The 20,765-nt window shown below is 46.5% G+C and overlaps 5 protein-coding genes across 5 annotated transcripts; 2 read left to right on the top strand and 3 right to left on the bottom strand.

Annotated features, from left to right (window-relative positions):
• Positions 1 to 1,924: 1,924 nt before the first annotated feature.
• On the bottom strand, positions 1,925 to 3,970 carry LAJ45_06605 (uncharacterized protein; the record flags this gene model as incomplete). The annotated part of the gene is made up of 4 exons (XM_046116168.1): positions 1,925 to 3,093; positions 3,155 to 3,455; positions 3,510 to 3,887; positions 3,947 to 3,970. 4 exons carry the CDS (start codon positions 3,968 to 3,970, stop codon positions 1,925 to 1,927), a joined length of 1,872 nt encoding a protein of 623 aa, XP_045970829.1.
• A 1,364-nt stretch (positions 3,971 to 5,334) lies between these two features.
• LAJ45_06604 (uncharacterized protein) lies at positions 5,335 to 6,332 on the top strand (the record flags this gene model as incomplete). Its single annotated transcript, XM_046116167.1, has 2 exons — positions 5,335 to 5,896; positions 5,971 to 6,332. 2 exons carry the CDS (start codon positions 5,335 to 5,337, stop codon positions 6,330 to 6,332), a joined length of 924 nt encoding a protein of 307 aa, XP_045970828.1.
• A 444-nt stretch (positions 6,333 to 6,776) lies between these two features.
• Positions 6,777 to 7,896, bottom strand: LAJ45_06603 (uncharacterized protein; the record flags this gene model as incomplete). The annotated part of the gene is made up of 7 exons (XM_046116166.1): positions 6,777 to 6,837; positions 6,901 to 6,946; positions 7,304 to 7,393; positions 7,461 to 7,553; positions 7,612 to 7,714; positions 7,804 to 7,813; positions 7,877 to 7,896. The coding sequence occupies 7 exons, from the start codon at positions 7,894 to 7,896 to the stop codon at positions 6,777 to 6,779; spliced, it is 423 nt and encodes a 140-aa protein (XP_045970827.1).
• Positions 7,897 to 10,403: 2,507 nt separating this feature from the next.
• Positions 10,404 to 12,140, bottom strand: LAJ45_06602 (uncharacterized protein; the record flags this gene model as incomplete). Its single annotated transcript, XM_046116165.1, has 1 exon — positions 10,404 to 12,140. The coding sequence occupies one exon, from the start codon at positions 12,138 to 12,140 to the stop codon at positions 10,404 to 10,406; it is 1,737 nt and encodes a 578-aa protein (XP_045970826.1).
• Positions 12,141 to 13,810: 1,670 nt separating this feature from the next.
• LAJ45_06601 (uncharacterized protein) lies at positions 13,811 to 15,394 on the top strand (the record flags this gene model as incomplete). The annotated part of the gene is made up of 4 exons (XM_046116164.1): positions 13,811 to 14,033; positions 14,103 to 14,675; positions 14,834 to 14,984; positions 15,376 to 15,394. 4 exons carry the CDS (start codon positions 13,811 to 13,813, stop codon positions 15,392 to 15,394), a joined length of 966 nt encoding a protein of 321 aa, XP_045970825.1.
• Positions 15,395 to 20,765: the final 5,371 nt, after the last annotated feature.

The following is a 20,765-nucleotide window of genomic DNA, read 5'->3' as shown; positions in this document are numbered from 1 at the left end:
AGCCGGCCCGAGCCAACTCGACTTGTAGAAGGTTGGGCTCATGCTCGTGGGAAAAATCTCAAGCTAAATGAGCTCGATTGTAAGTATTCCTGCACTTGTTAAAACCTCTACCTAAGACCGGACAAAATAAATGATAGAAAATCTATCCCACTGAGTCCGAACACCGAACAACAGAAGCATACAAATAGCTCAAGCTATCTGAAGTCGAGCCAACTCGGCTCGTGGCCCGCCTGATCGAGCTCGCAAGGCTCGAGAGAAAAGCTCAAGTCGAGAATTTGAAACAACTCGACTCGTCGACCACACTATTTGTTAATTAATATGTACTGTCTCTAGATGCACTCCTCGAATTCTCTTAAACCCTGACCCTGCGTAGTGGCCAGCTCACTCACCCAGAATGCCACCCCCAAATTTAAACGGTATGTCAAATTCGTGAAGGTCTTTCTTTCCTTTAACTGCACAGAGTTAATAAACCTTTAAAATATATTGGGTGATTTTGAGATATCATTAACGAGGCATTATTAACGGGGTATGTACGGGGAGGTACATCATTAAATTGCATTAACTGGGTACTAAGTACCGAGAGATAACTTAGGTTAACGGGATATCAATGCAATGGGGTATGGGGGAATCATCAACTGCGGGGGATCACCGCCCGGGGGGGGGGGGGGCAATAGAGATGCAAGGCCCCACGAATTTTTCTGGAGAGACACAATTAATTGGAGTAAAAGGGACTCACGCTCGCGAGATCTACCACTACTAGTATCTAGTACTACTCAATCTACAATCTGTAGATACTACGTTGGAAGATATATACTTGGGCTTGGCTAAGTACATATGTGCCAAGCTGATCTTAGTACTTGGAGTGAAAGCTACTTATGTTTTACCATCCCCTTCAGAACATAGTTATTTCGGGCTCTGTAGCATAGTGGCTCATGTGTGTGTTGGTACGTGCACGCCCTCGAAAGGAAACAAGTACGACAGCGAGGCCGGGGTTCGATTCGATCCCCTGCTCAAGTAAAGAGACCGTTTGTCACCACCACCACCACCACCACCACCACCACCACCCCCGCCCCCACCTCCTAATCTCCTGCTTTTACAGAGTGAACTAGCACAAAATAACTTTTTTGTGAAGTTCTGTGCATGCCTAAAAGTACATACATGTATATAGTAAGAAGAGTACGTTTATGTGCGTAATTCGAGGTCGTGACCGCGCTATATAAGTGCCAACGCGCGTCTTGGATGCACTTACGCCCTCATAAAATGCGGGATTAGTGGTTCCAACTTACTGATCTAGATCTACTAACAAGTTGTAATAAGTATAAGTATGCTTTTTTTCTCGTTCGCTCGAGTACTGTAATCTACGTAAGCTATATTGTTAATTATTGATTAACCTAGAAGCTCAACCAAAACCAGCCCTGGGCTCTGACCAGACCATCTACTCTAATCCTCTACCATCATAGTTGATAAGAGGTGATCTATAGCTAAAGAACATGTACAGATATATAGGAACAGTTTTAGAAACCACAATTTTTTTGTATGCAAATTTATTACGGCGTAATTAATTAGACAGCCTCTTTTTTCTGTGAAATATCTTCTGATTAACTTTCAACTGCGTTAATGAGTTAACATACTATAGCTAGTTGATGTGAACCATCTTACGATAACAAGAAATTTCTGATAGAAACGAATTGCACTGCTAAAAGCACTTACGGAGTGAGATTGAAAGAGCAGCCAGCCCTCCTAAAACCGACCACTTGTCATACCTGAAAAACACAAGTAACGACAATTCTGTAGCAGAAAACCCAGTAAAAATGAAACTTAAAAGAAATCCACAAACAATATTTTAAAATATTGGTTTGACTGGGATTAGTACAGACTGAAAATGCCCCCCTAAGTCGACCGCATAGCAAATCTTTCCCAGTCTCTAGGTCTCCTTGCCAGTTTTAAACTCATAGCTTAGGCACTCTAATGCCTCCAGTACTCTCCAGATTTGAACGGACCTTAATTTCCCCGCCAAATCCCTCTCCCTTTCTAGAGATTCACTTGTTTTGGCCCAGGCAACTATGTTTTTCCGCTGTTTCTCAGACAACACATCCTTGGGATCCGTCACAAGTGCGATAATTCTTGTCCAAAGCTCGGTTGGAAGATTTCCCGGGAGCTTTCTTGGCATCTTTTCTTGGAGCTCTTCGAGCTCTGACGTTTCTGTGGTAGAAGAACAACTGTACCGAAATGGGCTCGGAAAATCAGGCATATCCCTTTGCGATATTGTGGGGCTGCCAAGCTGAGAAACATTTGGCCCATTCCATGCCCCTTGGCCGTCAAGAATGTTGGGGTGATGCTGTTGGAATTGTGCAGCGTGTGGGAAATTCAGTGAGCCTACATGTAGGCCAGAGAATCTCGGATTGAATGTGTTGGATGCTTGTCGAATTGGAGAATGTCGTTGGGAGGTGCGTGTAGAGAGTGTGAGGTATTCAGCTCCCGGGTCTTCGCTACCGAAAAATATCGTTCGACTAATCGAAAGCGTTTTAATAGCTATTTTCCAGACCGCAATAGGACCTGTCCCATAATTCTTTAATATAGCCCCCTGTATCTTGCTTCGAGCTCTTTCGAGCTCAGAACTAGTGACTCCCTGGGGCACACTATGGGGGGATTGTGACGAAAAACTGTCCTTTCTATGTTTTAGAGGTGTCAGCAATCCATTAGAGGTTTCGGATACCTGCCTACTCCTAGGGCTAGTAGGCGTTTGTGTACGATTTTCACGCATGCCCTCAGCTAGTTCAAGTACTTTGAAGCCCATAGCTGTCAGTTCGTTTTCTTGATAAACAATCCCAGAACAGCCTGGAATTCTATCATAACGGTCAAAGATCTCGGTTTGACTTCCAGGGCGTGTGGGAGGGAAATATGATAGCAATCGTTCTGGTGTATAATGCACGGGAATGATAAAAGAGAGAGAAAGGGCCCCCTTGTCTGAAAGGGCACACTTTGAGAATATTAAATAAGGAATCGATCGTAAGCCTTGAATTTCTACTCGACTTGAGACAAGGGACGTTGAGAGCGAGAGGGTGGGTGATCGGTCAAGAGACGAATTCTCAGCTGTGAGGTTTATCAGCACAGATTCTTGATTGGTATCTCTTTAAAGAGATTAAACGCATACCAATATACGGTTTGTTTGGTTTCAGAACGCTAGTCGAATGCGGGCTGGGTGGAGACTCAGAGAAGTTTTCATGACTAGGATAACTATGCAGTGGCTGAGGCCCGGAGGAGAATATGGTGTCCGTGTCCGAATCAGCTTCGAAATCTGGATAGTACTCCTCGTCTGAGCTCTCGGCGAGCACTGGCTTTACCGCTCTGGGTAGAAGTATTGGTGACTCCCGTACATAAACACTCAGTAATACCTCCATTGCTTTATCACCAAGTGGGTTCTCGGAGAGATCCAATCGTCTCAGTGTGCAAACCTATCCTTCACCGTCAGAAAGTGCTATTTCAATATTGTGGATCATAGAATTTACATCTCTGAATCCCATCAAAAAGCTTTCCCAAATCCCTTCATCATCCTGTGTAATGATTTGAATATTGTTACGACTTAGGTCTAAATCTTTCAGATCTCTAGCAGCGAGTTTGATAACTCGAGTAAGATGACTTAGGCCAATTAAAGTGATCTTATTTTCTGATAGATTCAGTTCATCCAGCTTCGAACACCCGGACTCGAGGGTCACAGCTAAACCTTCACAGGCAAGCTTCAAACCCCCATCACAGAGGTGCTTTCCTTGAAGGTTGAGCTCAAGATGTGGGTCCTTCAGGACTCTGCCCGGCTTTGTTGATTGTATTATGCATTTTAGGATGTCCCTTTTGACAGCGTTCCCGAGCTTTTCTCCGCTAATCCTCCTCTATTGCAAACGTTAAAACTTAAATTTGATATCTTTGATGAAAAGGAAGGGTTAATTACATTGGTATAATTCAACTTCCCCATTTTTACACTGACCAGATGATGTGGACGTGGAATCTCGGTCTGTTTGATGACAAAGAGGTTTCTTTCAAAAAAGAAAGGTTTATTTTTACCACCAATTAGTTGTTGATGAGCAGATATACAGTGTGGATGGTCAACAAGAGATAAGAGATTATTGTGAATGAGATATGGTGGGGATGGATGAGATTGAAGGTGGAGGTGGAGGTGGAGGTGTGGGATTGACTCATGTGGTAACAGCCGTGATGACGAAGACATTAGGGAATGTATGGACGGGAGATCCGACGCAAGGACTTTTGCTTTGCATCGATTTTTTGGTGTGCGGCAAGGGACCAGAAAATAGAGTGCGGGACGAGCTCAAAAGATACTTCTGCAGCTACATGTAAGCTATTAATATACCTGCTATAATATATCCATAACATGACTTTTAGGCATCGAAAAAGCCCAAACTCGTTGTCAGCAGTGGATTAAGTATTGGATTTTAACGTCATTTATGTACATACATGTAAATATTCTTTCCCAAAATGCTCTCTTTGCTTGCTGACAAATTGGAGGGGAAAATTGGAATGTATGTATGTATCCCAAATTTCCTGCAGTGTTCTGGAATGAGACTGCGATGCATGTTTCCCGTGATCGGATGTTTTTGCCCATGCCTGAAACAAAGCCCTGATAACGTGCAATTTTGGATATGGTATCCTCAGATTGGTCAGAATTTCAAAGGCGGTTCGTCGTTCTCTCGATATTTACATCTCGAAGAGTGATTTTCTACAATAATTGAAAGGGCCAGTCTTGAAATTCCTTAATATTTACTGCACATAGTTGATCGTTGAAAGGTACATAAAATTAAAGTAGATTCAATACCGATGGAGGAAACATTGCTGTACCTGTCCTAGATCCAATAACCGTTGTCGACATCTTGCCCGGCGTTCCATGGTTCGGAACTGTCAATGTTGGACCCTGTTTGGCAAGGGTCTGGGCACGTGGGATGCAGGGTTTCGGGTGATGCGATCTGTAGTTTTCCCCACAAAGTAATAATCACCCACCCAGCGGAGGTTGCGGAAGAACCACACTGGAATGGGCAGATGTGATATAACCGAGAATGATACAGATCTGTGCATTCAATATATAAACTAAAAAAAACACCCCACAGTCCCCCACTCAACCTCGTGCTTCCCCTCTCTCACCATGTCGATGAACTGAGTTTCCTTTTTTCTTTGGATAGCGATCGAAAACCGAATATTTGGATATCATCATACCAAAGCGACGTTTTATCAAGCCAGAAAGTCACCCACATAACTTATTTAGAACAGTAGAGAGGGCATCTAAATCCATCCCGCTCTCTTATTTACTGGGCTGAGAACAAAAGCATCATGGCGGATATTTACTATCCTCCTTTTCTTTCATCCCCTAGCTCTGCATCACTTGCTATTGTCCGTTCATCGAACTCGTCGGTCGAAAATTCACCACCACCAGCTTCGAGGACCCCGCCCTCCCCTCGTCTTCGGCGTGAGCAGCGGAAGGTTTTACATCTCTTGAATGATGAATCTGATGATGGCTACTCTCCGCATCCTTCTATTTATGAGGCTTCTCCGGTAGCTTCCGATGACGAAGGCCGCTCTGACAAAGAGCTCCCCGGCTCTTATGATTCGCCAAAGCAAAAACCTGTTGATTTTTTGGACACGCAACAGAATGAATCTCCCGGAAGAGGCAGAAATTTTTCTCGATTTTCGGGCATCTCGATGATGGAGACTATAACGGAGCAAAAAAGTATTAAGAGTACTCGCGACGAGATCTTGGATGAAGTGGCGTATGCTCCACTGCAACAGGATGAAGAGTCAGATGAAGATGAAGACGGGCGTTTCTTTTACGACTATGCGAGTCCCACTCAACCGTTACACCCAGCTATGTCAGCATCTGCGCCTAATCTTGGTGGTAAGTCCTCATCTCAATGTTATAGTACCCATCTAACTTGTCCCACACGCTTACTTTACCACTGAGTTTATTAGGATCACCATATTCCTCTTCAGCTGAACATCCCACATCAGCGCCTACAGCCAGCACATTCTTCTCGCGTGGCATATCGTCATCTCCTCGCCCCTTTCCCCACCAACCGACCTTTCGTCCGGCTTTATCGATGAATAGATCTTACGGGACTCTATCTTCGCATCCATTTCACCGTGCTCCTGTTCTCGTTACTGGATCCGATCCATACACTGATGGGAACCAGCATACCCCGGATTCACTGGAGAGTCCCACGTACGGGAGTCGGCCTAGTAGTCTCAGAAATCAAAGTCTTTGGGGAAAACTCTGTAGAGGCTTCTGCTTCGTCTGCTGTTGTGTCAACATCAATGATGAGAATTTTCCATAGACCTTTGGGCTGCCTTCATTTCGATATGAACACCTAATTCATCACCTGAATTCTTTTTTCTTTTTTGAAGAAGCATGATGAATTAATGACTGATGTATTATGATAGTGTCTCATGAGATTTTAATAACTCAACTGGGTGGTCATTCTGATTTCCTGTGTCATACCCTCTCCTCAACCTATTCTTTTTTTCTTTTTCTGGTTTCTGTTTTTTGGGATGGCTTTGTTAGTATAAGTTTATGTTTCCTCTTACTCGATTGGAAGGTAGTAATAGTATTCTTAATTTTTGTACCGGGGACTTCGGGATATGGATATCGCTTGTATTGCCATGAAGAACCGGGGCGTTATGGAAATAATTGGATGTTAATATTGTCAGTCAGGGGAAACTATTATCTACATGATGCTTTCTGTACCTATTGTTCAGTGAGCTCTGGCGTTTAGGGAGGTCTATTTTCTTATTGTCGGGTGTCTTTTTTCGCACTCCATGCAAGTAGGGGTTTTTGTGTCTCTTATTAAAAAGTTAAAAACCTTGGTCAGGGTGTAATTCGGTAGGTATAATTAGTATAAATACCTAAAAATACTCTCTCTGTTTGGATCGAAGCCGACCGAGGCCAAGCCTGTGTTTGCTATCAATATCAGTTCTTTAGGGTAGGTGAAAGACTTGAGCAGGATGACCATATAATCAACTATGAGAGACCCTCCCCAGAACCCATTGAGACTGTCTACTACTGCCTAGGAGTGACGAGCGAATGTGGCTAGTCAAGACACCTACAATGATACCGCAGTGGCACATACCACATTCTTCTAGCCTCGTGCCTGGGCTCTATGCACAGTCTGGTGCATGCAAAGGTTCCAAAGGTCTGCGATTTTTCCCAGAGGAAGAAGGCCCGACTAGGTTCGGGTTCTTGAGAAGTTTGGCAGCTCGATATGTTTTCCAAACTTGCACGGTATCGTCGTGCTAGTTTGAGACATACTGCGCCCATAAAAAATACGTCCCGAAAGCCCTCCGCCCTCCAAGCTCTCTGTTCTATTTCCGAGGGTGCCTCCAAACCTACAAAATATCTCTAAAAAAATATGTCATCAAACGAAAAACCAAAAAGATAGCAAAGAATCTGGCCGTAAGTAACTAACGCTCACCTAGCTTAGGATTGGTAACACGGCTACAACAGCCAACGTCCACCATTCCTCTCCATCTTTCATCCCCGAACGAGTTTGAAGAGGTTTCTCGCCGCTATAAGTAAATCTCTTATGCTTACCATTTCAATCCAGCTTTCTTACTTACCGGAGATAATCTTTCGGTCAGCATTCTTGACAACGCTCGGTTCTCTAGTGCCCCTCCAGCTAGCCAAGGAAGCAGAATTACTCAGGAACGAGTCCAAGGTATTCTACCTCTAATACCATTGTTATACCAGCAAGAGTTACAAATCCGGTGGCATTCCAGACTTTGCTTATTTAGGAAGGGAGCGCTATATACGAGTGATATCCTATGAATAACGGATTATTACTCTTATCATCCCTAACACCACCAGGTCTCGGGGATCTCATACAAACCGTTTTCATAATCCATGGCCGTTAAACTAATGCTGCTTTTCTTCAATCCGCTTAACTGGTGCTGTGCTCCGGGCCTCCGGCTCCGGGCCCCGAGTAAACCCAACCAAATGTATAGCCGCCACGGCCCGCTATTGATAGAACCTTCTTCGGGAAGCAGCGATCACCTAACTCCGGGGACTTATTTGATGAGTGCACGGATAGTTGTAACAGCAATGCCCTTTAACTGTGGCGATGCTAGCTACCTAGATGGATATGGCATACAGGCACAATGTCTCTGCTGCGAGACTTTGTGAGCTGCAATGTCGTCCCGCGGAAAGTCAAATGCTGTGAGTTGAGATTTTCTTCGGGGTCAAGACTCCTGGCTGACTGGCGGTAAGTGCCCTTGTCCAGGGTGGTATGTCTTGTTAACGTGAATGTTTTACAAGCAAGCAGTACTTGCAACTATAAGTAAGTCGTCATAGCATAACCTACCATTGTCAACAGATACATATACGTATATTCTAAAGCTCACATGCAAGCCTCACCCAGATTGAGTAACACACGCGAGGAGCGGTCTTTGAGCGAGCGAGTGATATCAAATGAATCCCACCCCGAGCGATCCGCTTGATACATCTCCGTACTGTGCAATATGCCATAATGCAAATTCGCCCAGGCTCGCGAGAGGGGTAGGATGTATGTGATGCAGGTACAGCACGTTATGCAACGTCTATCCGCCCGGCGCATGCTTCCCAAAGCCAAGAAACATCCCACTTATTTTTGTACCGTTTGCGGGTTTCAGACGAGTTTTAGAAAATTGGCGATTTTTACTATGGCTGGCTGGCTGGCTTGTGTGCGGCGAGTCGCCCCCAAAAAGTTTACACTTTTTGCCCCTCCCTCTCTCTATCATGGCACCGTTGGATTTACTTCGAAACTGGGGAAAAATGCGTTATGCAGGGGGAAAAACACTAACATATAACTGCAGTGGTGAATTGTTCATCTAGTGACGTTTCATGATACGTGATGTGGTGGTAGAGTAGGTATTAGATTTTTATCTGACCTCACCTCACCTCCGCCCCCAGCTGTTGGGGGAGCTTTACTGGACCGTAGGGTACTGTCAATATATGCTTCACTGTTGTCTCGGTGTTTCTATTGGAGTGGGTAAAATAGCCCGGGCAACAACTGCATGATAGAGTACGTACCTAGTACCTGGGGGCCTTCTTCACAAAGCGGCTCATGCTCAAGGCTTTCCAGAACGTGGCATGCAACGTTAACGCCAAGATATAAGGTGGATAGGACCCTAGGTAGCCATTTCACAGCCTTAGTAGAATACTAATAAACGTGACTCGAAACGCCGACTACATGTAGTAAGGATTTTAGTAGTCTTGTTAGGCATATCCCGACTAACTACATATCAAGGATAGGCCCCCTCTATAATTCAATAGGTATCACTAAATAATGACATTCAACGAAGAAGAAGAAAACCCTATCAATCGAATCCGCCGCCGATACTTCCTGGTTTGAACGATTGAACATTGAAAGAATCATGTAAACATCAAGAAAAACATATAAAATAAGAACAAAGGAAGAAATAGGCCTCACTGCGTTCCTGCGGTGGCTCGCCCCATGATATAAATATTCTTTACAAACAACACGATCATTTGCTGTTCCATTACCCCCCCCGAACAAACAAAAAACAGAGCGTTATCTAATGTAAAATGTAGGCGTATCAGTTCATCATACCGGCGTGTTTATTGACGTCATTCGTATCGCGTAGCATCCAATGCCATCCATTTTGTTGTATATCTCGTTCACGTGCTGGACACCAGCCTAGTAAACGCGTTCTGTTCGGTTAGAGCACCACTGTGCCTGCTGCACCCTGCAGTCTGCAGCCTGCAATTCCCATCCAGCCCACATCGCAATCCCCCATCTTCCATCACCACTCCCGACTGCAGAACCTCAAAATACGCTTTTTTTCATCTGCAGTGAGTATGCAAGTGAATTCCATCCAGACAAAAGAAAATATAAAGGAGTGGACGCTTTCAACATATGGAAAGCTTTTGGGGAAAAAGGAAAAGTAAAAAAGAGTGTAAGTTATCAAAAAAAAAAAAAAAAAAAAGGAAAGGAAAGGAAAAGGAAAAGCAACCTACACCACTCCAACGCCGTCATTAGCCCACTCCATTCCAGAAGAAAAGAAAGAAGATTCCACAAATAGGAAAAAAACATAAGAGTGCATAATATGCCCACATCAACCATGCAATGTAGATCAGATACTGGTAACGAAAGGAAACAGTAACTCCCCACAGTGAGAAAAAGGGAAGAAAAACCGTACCGCCAACCAGAACCACCGTACCCCAGGAAAATTAACATGCCACAGAACGATATATTGACATCCATGTTTAGTAGCATGGAAGAAGAAAGTAAGACCCTCCAGAAAAACAAAGCCTGCGCCTTTTAGTATCATTCAAAGAAAATAACTCCCCCTCCTCCTCCCCGCTCCTCCAGAGGAATGAGGCAGCCATGCTGCCGTACGGCCGCCTCACCCGCTCATTCATGGTGACGTGACTTTTCTTTCACAGAACCCGCCCTAACTAGCGCCGGAATTGCGCTCATCCTTCTAATATCTTTGACCGTCTTCAATGTCATCGCACTCATATCTGTCGTCGCCAGAGATGCAGTGCTATTCCGTCTAAGATAGGAAGGACTCCCACCAATAGTATAATGCGAGTTATACGCCGACCTGGGTACCCCATCCGAACCATTTGAATTTGAACCAGAATTCATTGACTCCCAGCTCAATTTTTTCATAAGACTCCGAGGAACAAGGGTTGTTTTCTCACTGTCGTGGCTAGTAGCAGACTCATTATTCGGTGTATACGGTGGTGTTTCAAGACCCTGTCCCTGTTGTTGCTGGCTCGATAACCTGATGCGGGACCTCACCGGAAGATTCGTGGTGACAGGCTTGACCGGGACTGTGACTAACTTGTCTTTCGAATTTTTGCTCACTGTGAGTTTCCGTGAATGACCGCTTATGTCGCGGCCGGGCTGTTTACTGGGTGCCGCCATGTTGCCAAGCTTGCTACCGAATCCGTATCCTAACCGCTTCTTAGTCTCCCTCAAGTGCGTGATGTCGCCGAAAGTTTGTGGCTCTTTCTGCGCCACAGAGACGCTGTTCGGAAACTTAAATGGAGACCTTAACCTATCTGCGATTTCTCGAACGCTTTTTTGAAGCGGTGTCGGGGCCACATCAGACCTTGGGGTCGTCCTCACCGACTTGCGGTTACCGCGGTTATTTTCGAGTGGTTCGGTCTTGGAATCATCAACCTCCTCAATTGAGGACGTTAAGCCCAGGCCACAATTAGCTTCGTTGCCATTGTTGGACGAAATGCTGTCGAAACTTCCACCCGTTCTTCTCCGGGGTGACATGGATTCGGGAGTAGGCGGCATATGTCGCATTGTATCCTGACTTTGTTGCTTGTCCTGCTTGTCCTGTTTATCTCTGAATTCCCTGAGTTCCGCCCTTGGACTTCGCCGTGTTGTGCTAGGATTCCGAGTCGGAGTTTGGGTCAATTCATTCACATCACTCTGGCCATGCCTTCCCCATCTTTTGATATTTAGCCTGTCTTCTCCGTTCTCATTACGGGGCCCAGGACGATGGTCATAGAAAATGTCTGCATCGGTTTCACCCCCATTATTCCCGCGTCCACCGTACATGCTTAGACTGCTCTCACTAATAAGACTGGGAAGAGACCCATGAGAGGATCCTGATGGGGAATTTTTGGGCCCTGGGCTCTCATCCATTGCGGATGCGCACCGATCAATGAAGTCGCTTCGAGAAGGGCAAATTGGCGTTAGGCCGGGCAAAGGCGAGTCCATGCTCAAGCTTGAACTCCTTCCTGAACGCGGCGTATTGAAGTCAATGGTTTTGAGAGCGTTTGAAGTACATGGCGAATAGTTTGTTTCTTCATCCTTGTATATGGGTGTGTAGCGGGACGCCAAAGTATCGCCAGAGGCATAAGGCGATATGCCAAAAGACGGCGCGCCTAGAGATACTAATGTGGTGTCACTATTAAAGTTGGCGCTAGCCATGTCTGAAAGTTCTTGTCGACCCTCCCGGGCACTTTCCCGTTCTCTGAACCCAGATAATTGGTCTTGACACTCTGCAATCTCCTTGGCTGCTGCATCTAGAACAATATCACGACCCTCGATAGTTTGCTTAAGTTCAACGTTTTCTCGTTCAAGTATTTCATTGCGTGCTTGGACACGTTCAAGTTTTTGGCGCATATTCTTAAGTTCCTTTTCACATCTGAGCGCTTGTTCGCGGGTTTTAGTGAGCATCAACTTTAGACCAAAGTTTTCTTTACTTTTCTGTGAGATAATCTAAACTCGCCATACAAACTTGTGTCAGCCATAAAAGCAATCGAACCCAACAAATGAATGGTCAAAGGAATTGCTTATCTGATAACAACTAATTTCTCAATACTAACCTCGGTCTGCTCTCTCATTCCCATGCTTCCAAACCTGATAGTGTCGCTATCTACACTCCCATTCCTTCCTATTGATCTATACTCTGGTGTTGACAATGAGTACAGGTGGCTTGACGTTGGATCTGGGGACTTGTTTTCAGGAGTCCTTGGTGCACCATCATTCGTACATTGATCTGGCGGCACAAGGCTGATGGCGCTATTCCTTCTGGCTTCGGCCTTTGCTTTGGAAATCAGCTGCTTCTGGTGATGGATGCGTCTCGTAAGTAGCGCTGAGGCTTCCATTATTGGAGCAGGAGCTAATAAATATTTTCCGCCTGCAGATGGGCCGGCGGGGGTAGGGGTATCCGTCGAATAGAAATCCATCTCCGGCGTTGTGGTAGGATATAGAAATAAAAGATAGTGGGTAGGTGAGCGGTGGTGGTCGTTGGTTGACCGCTCTTCAGAACTGTGGACGCCTGTGCGTAATACCAAATGAGGGGATGTTGTTTAGGGTTGCGTAGCGGGAGAAGAATTGGGGACCATTGGGCTTTGGTGTGGTCAACGGGTGTGGAGGTAGATTGAGGTGGGATGGGTGGTGTGGTGTGTGTTTGAGCGGTAGGCAGTAGGCAAGGCGGAAGATAAAGTGGTTGCGTGTTAGTATGGCAGCAGTGACTGATTGGCGCCTGAAAATATATCACAGCCAGACAAAGACATAAGGAGAAGTAGGTATTGATGAGATCGATGAGGGCCGGCGCGTTAGCGGCATCTTTTTTCTGTATTAAGAAATCCGAGGGGGTAGGGCTGTAGTAAACTTAGTAAAAGAGTATGGATTAGCTGTATTGGCTACTGCAGGGGCGTCCTATCTCATCTGTAGGCGCAGTCCGCTTGTCACTTCGCAGAGAGCAGCTCTGCAGTATCGCAAAAGGGAATATGACGGCAGCAAGACTTGAATGTTTATGTAACCACGTGATAGGGTTCCCTAGACAACCCCGCTAAAGTGTAATTCACAGTTCTATATATAGATGATCTGATAAGATTGTGTCGGATATGCCAATTGCCATGATTAGATTAGATAGCGGATTCCGCCCATTTTCCCCCTTCCGTAGCAACGAACGATAGAAGCTTTCTAGACGATTCGACTCCACCTATAACAGAAAAACGTGCCTTTTAATTCCTCCCCTCTTCCCCCGTTCCAACTTGATCCCTTTCGAATCCTCTCTGTATCGCAAGTAATCGCCTCGAAATATCTTTCTAATAGGTACGTGTGCACTATGGCCTGATAATCATCATAAAGACAATCTGTCCTTATCCGCTCGGTTACTTCCGTCTGAACTCCTCTCTTCATCTCTCTCTCCTCCACTCCTAATCACTCGTCCATTCACAAGTCTCACACTTGGCGCAAGGGACACCAACTAACTATCAATATCAAAGTCCACAGTTTCTTTTTTTCACTATCATTCCCATTACTGTTCCGCCATCTAAATCACAATGGTCCTCCACAACCCCAACAACTGGCACTGGGTCAACAAGGATGCCCGTGAATGGGCCCAGAAATACTTTGATGACAAGCTCACAGTCCTCACAGCTTCTTCTGGGGAGACTAGTGTCAAGGTTGATAAAGTTGTGTCTGTAGATGGAGATGTTGACGTTTCCCAGCGCAAGGGGAAGGTTATTACACTCTTTGATGTTAAAATGCGCCTCGAGTTCTCAGGTATGATCGCCACCATTATATACACAATTATCTCTCTCTCTTCATGTTCCTATACTTATCCGTTCACAGGCTCAACTGCGAGCGACCCATCGGTCTCTGGAACCATCACAATCCCTGAAATCGCCCATGACACCGAAGAGGATGAATACGTGTTCGAGATCGACGTCTACTCCGATACCCCTACAAAATCTCCTATCAGGGACTTGATCCGTAGCGATTTAATTCCGCAGCTCCGCGTCGCACTTGGACAGTTCTCCCCTGACCTTGTCGCTGAACACGGAAAAGACATCCAGCACGCTCCCGGTACGGGGCCTTCCTACACTCCTTCTGCGCCTATAATTCCTGCTGCTGCTGCTAGTTCATCTTCCACATCAGTGAAGAAAACAACTAGCTCCGGCCCTATCGTAAACACTGTTACGTTGACGGATTCAATTGAGTTCCAGACCTCAGCGGAGCAATTGTACAGTGTGTTCGTGGACCCAGGAAGAGTAACTGCGTGGTCAAGGAGCACACCAAAGGTATTTGAGCCAAAGGTTGGAGGGGCCTTTAGCTTGTTCGGAGGAAATGTTGAAGGCGAGTTTAAGTGTTTGGAGAAGGACACCAAGATTGTACAGAGCTGGAGATTGGGAGGATGGCCTAAGGGTGAGTTGTCATTCCCCAGGATTTTGGCTATAGCAGTAGTTACATAGGCACGCTTTGGAACCTCTATACCTCCTACTCTACACCGGAGAGTAAAGACCGGGCATTTAGAGCGGTCCTTAAATTTCCGGAACACCTTACTCACCGGGCTTTTCGTTTAGGACACTACTCTACCCTAACCCTGGTTTTCGATCAAGGTTCAGATTCTACAACTCTGCGCATGACCTGGGAGGGTGTTCCAGTTGGTGAGGAGGAGGTCACAAAGAGGAATTTTGGCGAGTACTACGTCAAGAGCATTAAGCAGACTTTCGGGTATGCCACCCTCCCCCCTCGTGTTTATCGAAATCCAACCACTTCCCCCTCTCCTTCTTCTTCCACCGCCTTGCCCGTTGTTGCAGGGGGTTCTGCGATGGCATTTGCAGCAAAGATGTTTGTGGCTTTTGTAGTGGTGCCGGTGATGGCGGTGGTGTTGCTGCCTGTTATCAAGGAGGCGTTGTGGGACGATAAGATTTTCTCTGTGTAATGGGGCTTTTTCGTTTTTTTTTTTCTTTCTGTATAATGCGGGCATTTTAACCAGGTGTTTTTGTACTCTGGAGGAGGAGGTAATGTAATGTTTTGTACGGCATGGGGGCGGTGGAAAGAGAAGGAAGGAAATGATCGTTGCGTTGATCAGCCACTAACGAAACCTCTTCTTCGGAAATAGTTTCGGAGCCGTGCTGTAATCCTCTTTCATTATCCAAAGGAAAGGCTCAAAAAAAAAAAAGGAACCGGGACGAAAAGAAAAGAGAAAAAAACCACACGATGACGATTGCGATTCCGGGAGGATGGTTGGCTGGCATGGAAGGCACCGGTAAGGCGGGAAAGGGATGATGGTGGTGAGGGAATGTGATGCATTTCTCGGCACTGTGGCTAAACAATTGGAATGTCAATATGTCAAAGCATGGGGTGTGCCTCTCGATAGAATACTCAATATCGTCTAAATCATTGTTGTCGCTCTCTAGTAATGAAAAATTCCTTCGTTGTGATATCAGTAGATTGGATATTTGCGCTAGCCTTCGACCTCTCAAACTGAAATCAATGCTTAACCTGCGCCGCCATAGCGTAACGTAACACACAAACCGCGCCGTAACCTGGGGAGCCATTGTCTTGGCCCCCCCCCCACTATGCATTGACTGTACTCCCACCTGCTGCACTGTCAACCTCGCTTGACTCTCTACATATCCTTCTTCATGGGCCCATCACTCGGATATGCCGCCACCTGTAAGGGGGTGTTACAGAAGCCTCTCTCCGCTCGCTTGTCAGTTCACCCCACCCATCCACAGATATGGCGGGGTTCCTGAGACGGGGTGGAAGGGATGAGACGTTTTGTGTGTGTGCGTGTGCGCTGGAATGTCATCCTCTAGAAGAGTTCTGGGAATGCAGAGAAGCCCGTTTTTTTCTCTCACTCTCTTGCCCTTTCTTTTCTTTTTTGCACTCTTTGTGTGAAGGTCGGTTGGCGTGTACTGGGCGTAATGCAAGTCGTACTGCAAGGCTGGGCTGGGCTGCTGGGCACACATGATAGTAGGTCTGGATCTGCACTGTAGGTAGCATACGTAACCACAATGCATTGTAGGTAGGTACTCATACGCAGCAGCAGCAGAAGAGGCGGCTTTGTCTTTTTGTCTTGCACAAGTCGGGAAACTGGAAGAGCTCGTACCGGTACCGGCAGGCTGGAAGATGAAGATGTAGATGAGCTATGTAGGTCAAGGGCCGTAGAGTACATAGGATGTAGAGTAGGCAGGTGAGGTAGATGGGTTAACATTTCCTAATTAACCCTTCTCGATCTTGTGCTCCAGCCTTCTTCGCAGCTAGCAGCAGCGCAGTCATTCTAATTCTCCCTTTTTACAAATAAAAAAAAAAATCAAAACCCAAAACAAAATAAATAAAAATTTGCCTTCTTGTTTGTCACCTCATTCCATCAGCGATTCCATAATGATCTACACAGCCATCTGTCTAGCTTGAGTAGCTTGCTAGCGCCCCCATCTACATCTACCCAGGCCGGCCAGCCAGTCATTCACCTACATGTAGAGTACATAGCCAGCTAGCTCTGTAGAGAGATGAGACCCCCCCCTCCAAGCCCGCGCCGGCCGTTTGATCATCAGGTACGCTCTCTCTCCTCCATCCACTCATACCTGACTGACTGACTGGACCCACAACCCCTACGTTTGCCGCTGAGCGCAGGCCAGGCCAGCGGGAATTTAAGGTTCCTTCCGCTCCTATCAAGCCCATGGCCACTCCTCCTCCTATCGGCTGAGAAGGCGAGAATAGGGAAAGGGCGATGAAGGAGTTACGTTGATGAGTATACTAGTGCGTGAGTGGTAGGTAGAGCACAGCCGCCGGGAGAAGAGGGAAAAAAAAAAAAAAAAAAAAAAATCTTTTTTATTATTTTCAGCTTTGGATTTTTGGATTTTCTGGAAAATAAATTAAATTGCATTACTGGGATGATGAGGGGGGGGGGGAGATCATAGACACAAGCCACCCCTCGGCGGAGGAGGAACACGAGGGGGGGAAAGCTCATGAGTGGGCGGAGAGCTGGAGCAACGCGTTGCGTCAGTGGCGCATCCGCTTCGTTTCATTAAGCCACCTACCCTACCCCAATCCAGCTGTAGGCCAACCAGGGCCCACTACTATTTACGGTAGCAAGAAACAGAAACGGATGCGCTTCTCTGATTGGGGCGCCGCGCTCTAATTGGGAAACCCTTTTTTCAGCTATTTTGTTTCCCCCACCCCATCTACTCTAGTTGCAAAGATAACCTTATTTTTCCCAAAGTGGTGAAATGGGCGAGAAGGTAAGTTAAAATTTGGGGACTAGTGCGGAAGTGACAGGCTAGCTAGCTAGGGGATGATCCAACGAGAGAGAGAGCTGAATTCAGAATGGTAGACAGCTGTCTCTGCACGCTTATTGGGTGATGCCAGTGGGAAACAGACGCGATGAGAGAGGGATGAAACGAAATGAGCAGATCAGATCAGATGGGATAGGGCGATGCCACTTACCCCCCCCCCCCGCGATTGATCAGCAGCGAGGTAAGGACGCGCCATCTGGAAAGGAAAAAAAAAAAAAAAAAATCAAAAATCAGAATTCTTAAAATCAATGATTGGATTGGGACGTTTTTTTTTTTTTCTTCTTCTAATAACCACCGCGCTCCACCGAAACTGGATTGGATATATGCCTATATATATCTTTAATAATAATTATAATAAACGAAAATGAAATGAGCACATCCAAATCCAGGACTACGCCGAGTAAGAGTGGATTGTAAACGGAGCCATCACCATGGGCATGGGGCAATGAATGATAATGGGATCCGGACAGTAGTACTACAGATCGACGTAAGGCCCCAATATCATGGCCAGCTCATTCATGATGGCTCATATCGATCCCCCCCACGGGTCATGTCATTAATTAAAATTCTTTTCCTCAAACGTTCTTGAAGCCCGGGGGAGTGCACTGCCTGAAGTCACAAACGCAATCTCGTTTTTTTTGTAATTGTTTCATTCATGCTTCGTTGTGTCTGTATATGTCTGTCTAGCTGTCTTCTAGATGTATCTACACTTACCGGAGGAGGGGGGGGGGGGGGGGGAAGAGTAACGAATCTCAAAAGAGTCAAAAAGTGTTAAAAAGAAAGCAGAAGAAGCACAATGGTCTGCCGGCGGTGTTAATCGGGTCGGGGGAGATTAGATCTCCGGTCTAGCTGTCCTAGTTACAACATATATGTGTAGATCCGGGGCCCTCCCCCGGTGGAGCAAGTCACAACGACAACAACCAGAGTAAAATCGTACAGCTACATTAGATCATACACGTAGGTCTTGGTTCCAAATATCAGGTACAGGTACTCTTTAATTTCGGCGCTGCGGTGCTTTTTTTGTTTGTCGTCGTGGGTGCTGATGTGGTGGTGGGGTACGTACTTAGTTGGAGTCGTAGTAGGTCAGATATGGCGGGGTGGTGGTGGTGGCGCTAGCTGTGGCCGTGCGTGCGGGCGCTTTGGTCATTGTCACCGTCGTCATGTTTGTGGCTTGCTTGTGCTGCTGCTCCCTTCTTCACAAGTGCTTACTACGTTCTGGACCCGAGCGAGCGAGGCGACAACAAGCGCAGAAGAAGAAGGTCTTAAGACTCATGAGTGAGTTAGAGTACGCACCCTTGTGAATCCCTGCAGAACCTTTTTTTTCTTCTTTCTTTCCCTTCTACCCTTCTCGAGACGTCATCATCACCAATACTCAGACAGTAGAGTAGCTAGCTAGCTATGTAGCTAGAAGAGTCTGTCTACTCTATCGACGACGTTGACATCCTTCCTGCTCAGGCAGGTAAGTTTCCAAGCTCTCCACAGTGCTTTTCTTTTTACCCCTCCTCCTCCACGAGCTCACCCCCTCCCACCTGCCTGTGCAGCACTATGTAAGTAATATGTAGCCCACATCGACCCCGCAACATGCCGTCGTCGTTAACTTCGGTCGGTCCGCCGGTCGGTCGGTGGGTCGGTCGATGTATGTACGCCAAAACAAATAAAGTCGCTGTTGTCTTTCGCGCGCCCTAGCCTACCCATCTATCCATACCCATCCATGCAAGTGGAGTGGAAAATCTATGCACGTCGTCGGGTTGCGGCGGCATTCTCTGGAAAAGTAGGGCGGATGCAATCTATTTTACGTTACGTAGGTTACTCCTCCCATCCCATCCGTAGCGGCGGCGTGGCGGAGCAAGTTGTTTTTCAATGCTGTTGCTGTCGCTCTGCCATTCGCCAGCCAGAGAGAGCGCTGCGAGAGAGAGCTGGATAACTATGTGACAAGTTTATTTGCGGCCAGCTCGTAAAACAGTTGCAATAACCGCACGCGTGCCCTTACCTTGCCTTACCTTAGACAGTAGTACTACTGTATTTTTGTGTTTCCTGCTTATGTACAGTAGATATTTTGTTTTTCGTGCCACCACCCGAACACAGAGAGACAGACAGACAGAGCAACGCAGAGTGGGCGTGAGTGAGTGAGTGAGGTGAGGTGAGGTGAGGCAGTTGATATGTGGGGTAATTACCTTACTCTACTCCCCCGTGCGCAATTGGGGGCCGAGATCTTTCTTTTCTTTTCTTTTGTCGCAAGAAGCAACTGCAACCTAGAAAGAAAACATTTATCGATATATTGCACTTTCTGAACAGCAATTGCATCACGGGAATGCCAGTACTCTACACTTCTCCGCATACATACATAGACTCTCTGGGGAGAGGGGGGAGAGGGGGGGGGGGGGGGTGCGTGACTCTCAGAGCCAACAACACGCGCAGTGATTAATTGATCAATTGAGCAGAGATAGAGATCTATTTTCCGGCTATCCCCCAGTACCCGCTATCTACTAACTGTACCTCTAGCTTTCCAGATCAGATTAGGTCTCAATTGCAATGGCGCATCTCGGGCAAGGGGTCCCAAGTCCACGATCACAAAAAATCTATAAAAACATTCCCCATCGTATATACGCCCGGCCCATTCTTGTCGCCACTCCCTCGCTCGCTACCAGCGATCCGGAATTAGAGCTCAGATCAATTCTTTAGGGTAAAGTACGTGATGTATGTACCTACGTACGGCTACGGTACATGCGTAGAGTAGGCAGCAGAGCAGGTTAAGGTACGAGGAAGGAGGGTAGGTAGGCAGGTAGCGCTCGGTAGCGATCCGGTATGTGTGGGACAGTGCAGTGACGGTACATGGTACATACTCTACTCTAAGCTTTATTTACCTATGTATAGTGACCGAAAGTGGTAAAAATAAAGTGCAACTAATTTATCCTCCTTTCAAGCGCGCGTGAAGTGCAGCAAGGTGAGTGAGCAGAAAAACCAAACCAAACCAGAGGGAAGGGTAGGGTAGGTAGCAGAGGGTACATAGGCCCGTAGGAGAGAGAGAGAGCTAGATGAAACCAATCACACCCGGAAATAGGTCGGGCGCGCCATTCCCAGATAGGGTGTGGCTAGTTTACTCCCGCAGCGCGATCAGGGTTACACACATACTGACTGCTAGGCCCAGGGTAGGGGTCAGGGTAGGGGTAGGGGTAGGTACACTATGGTAACTAAGTTAGCAGGCGGGAAC

Source organism: Morchella importuna (genome assembly GCF_003444635.1).
Source record: "Morchella importuna strain M04M26 chromosome Unknown Morimp01GS019, whole genome shotgun sequence".
NCBI classification, from domain to species: Eukaryota; Fungi; Ascomycota; class Pezizomycetes; order Pezizales; family Morchellaceae; genus Morchella; species Morchella importuna.
This window is presented reverse-complemented; position numbering and strand designations above follow the sequence as displayed.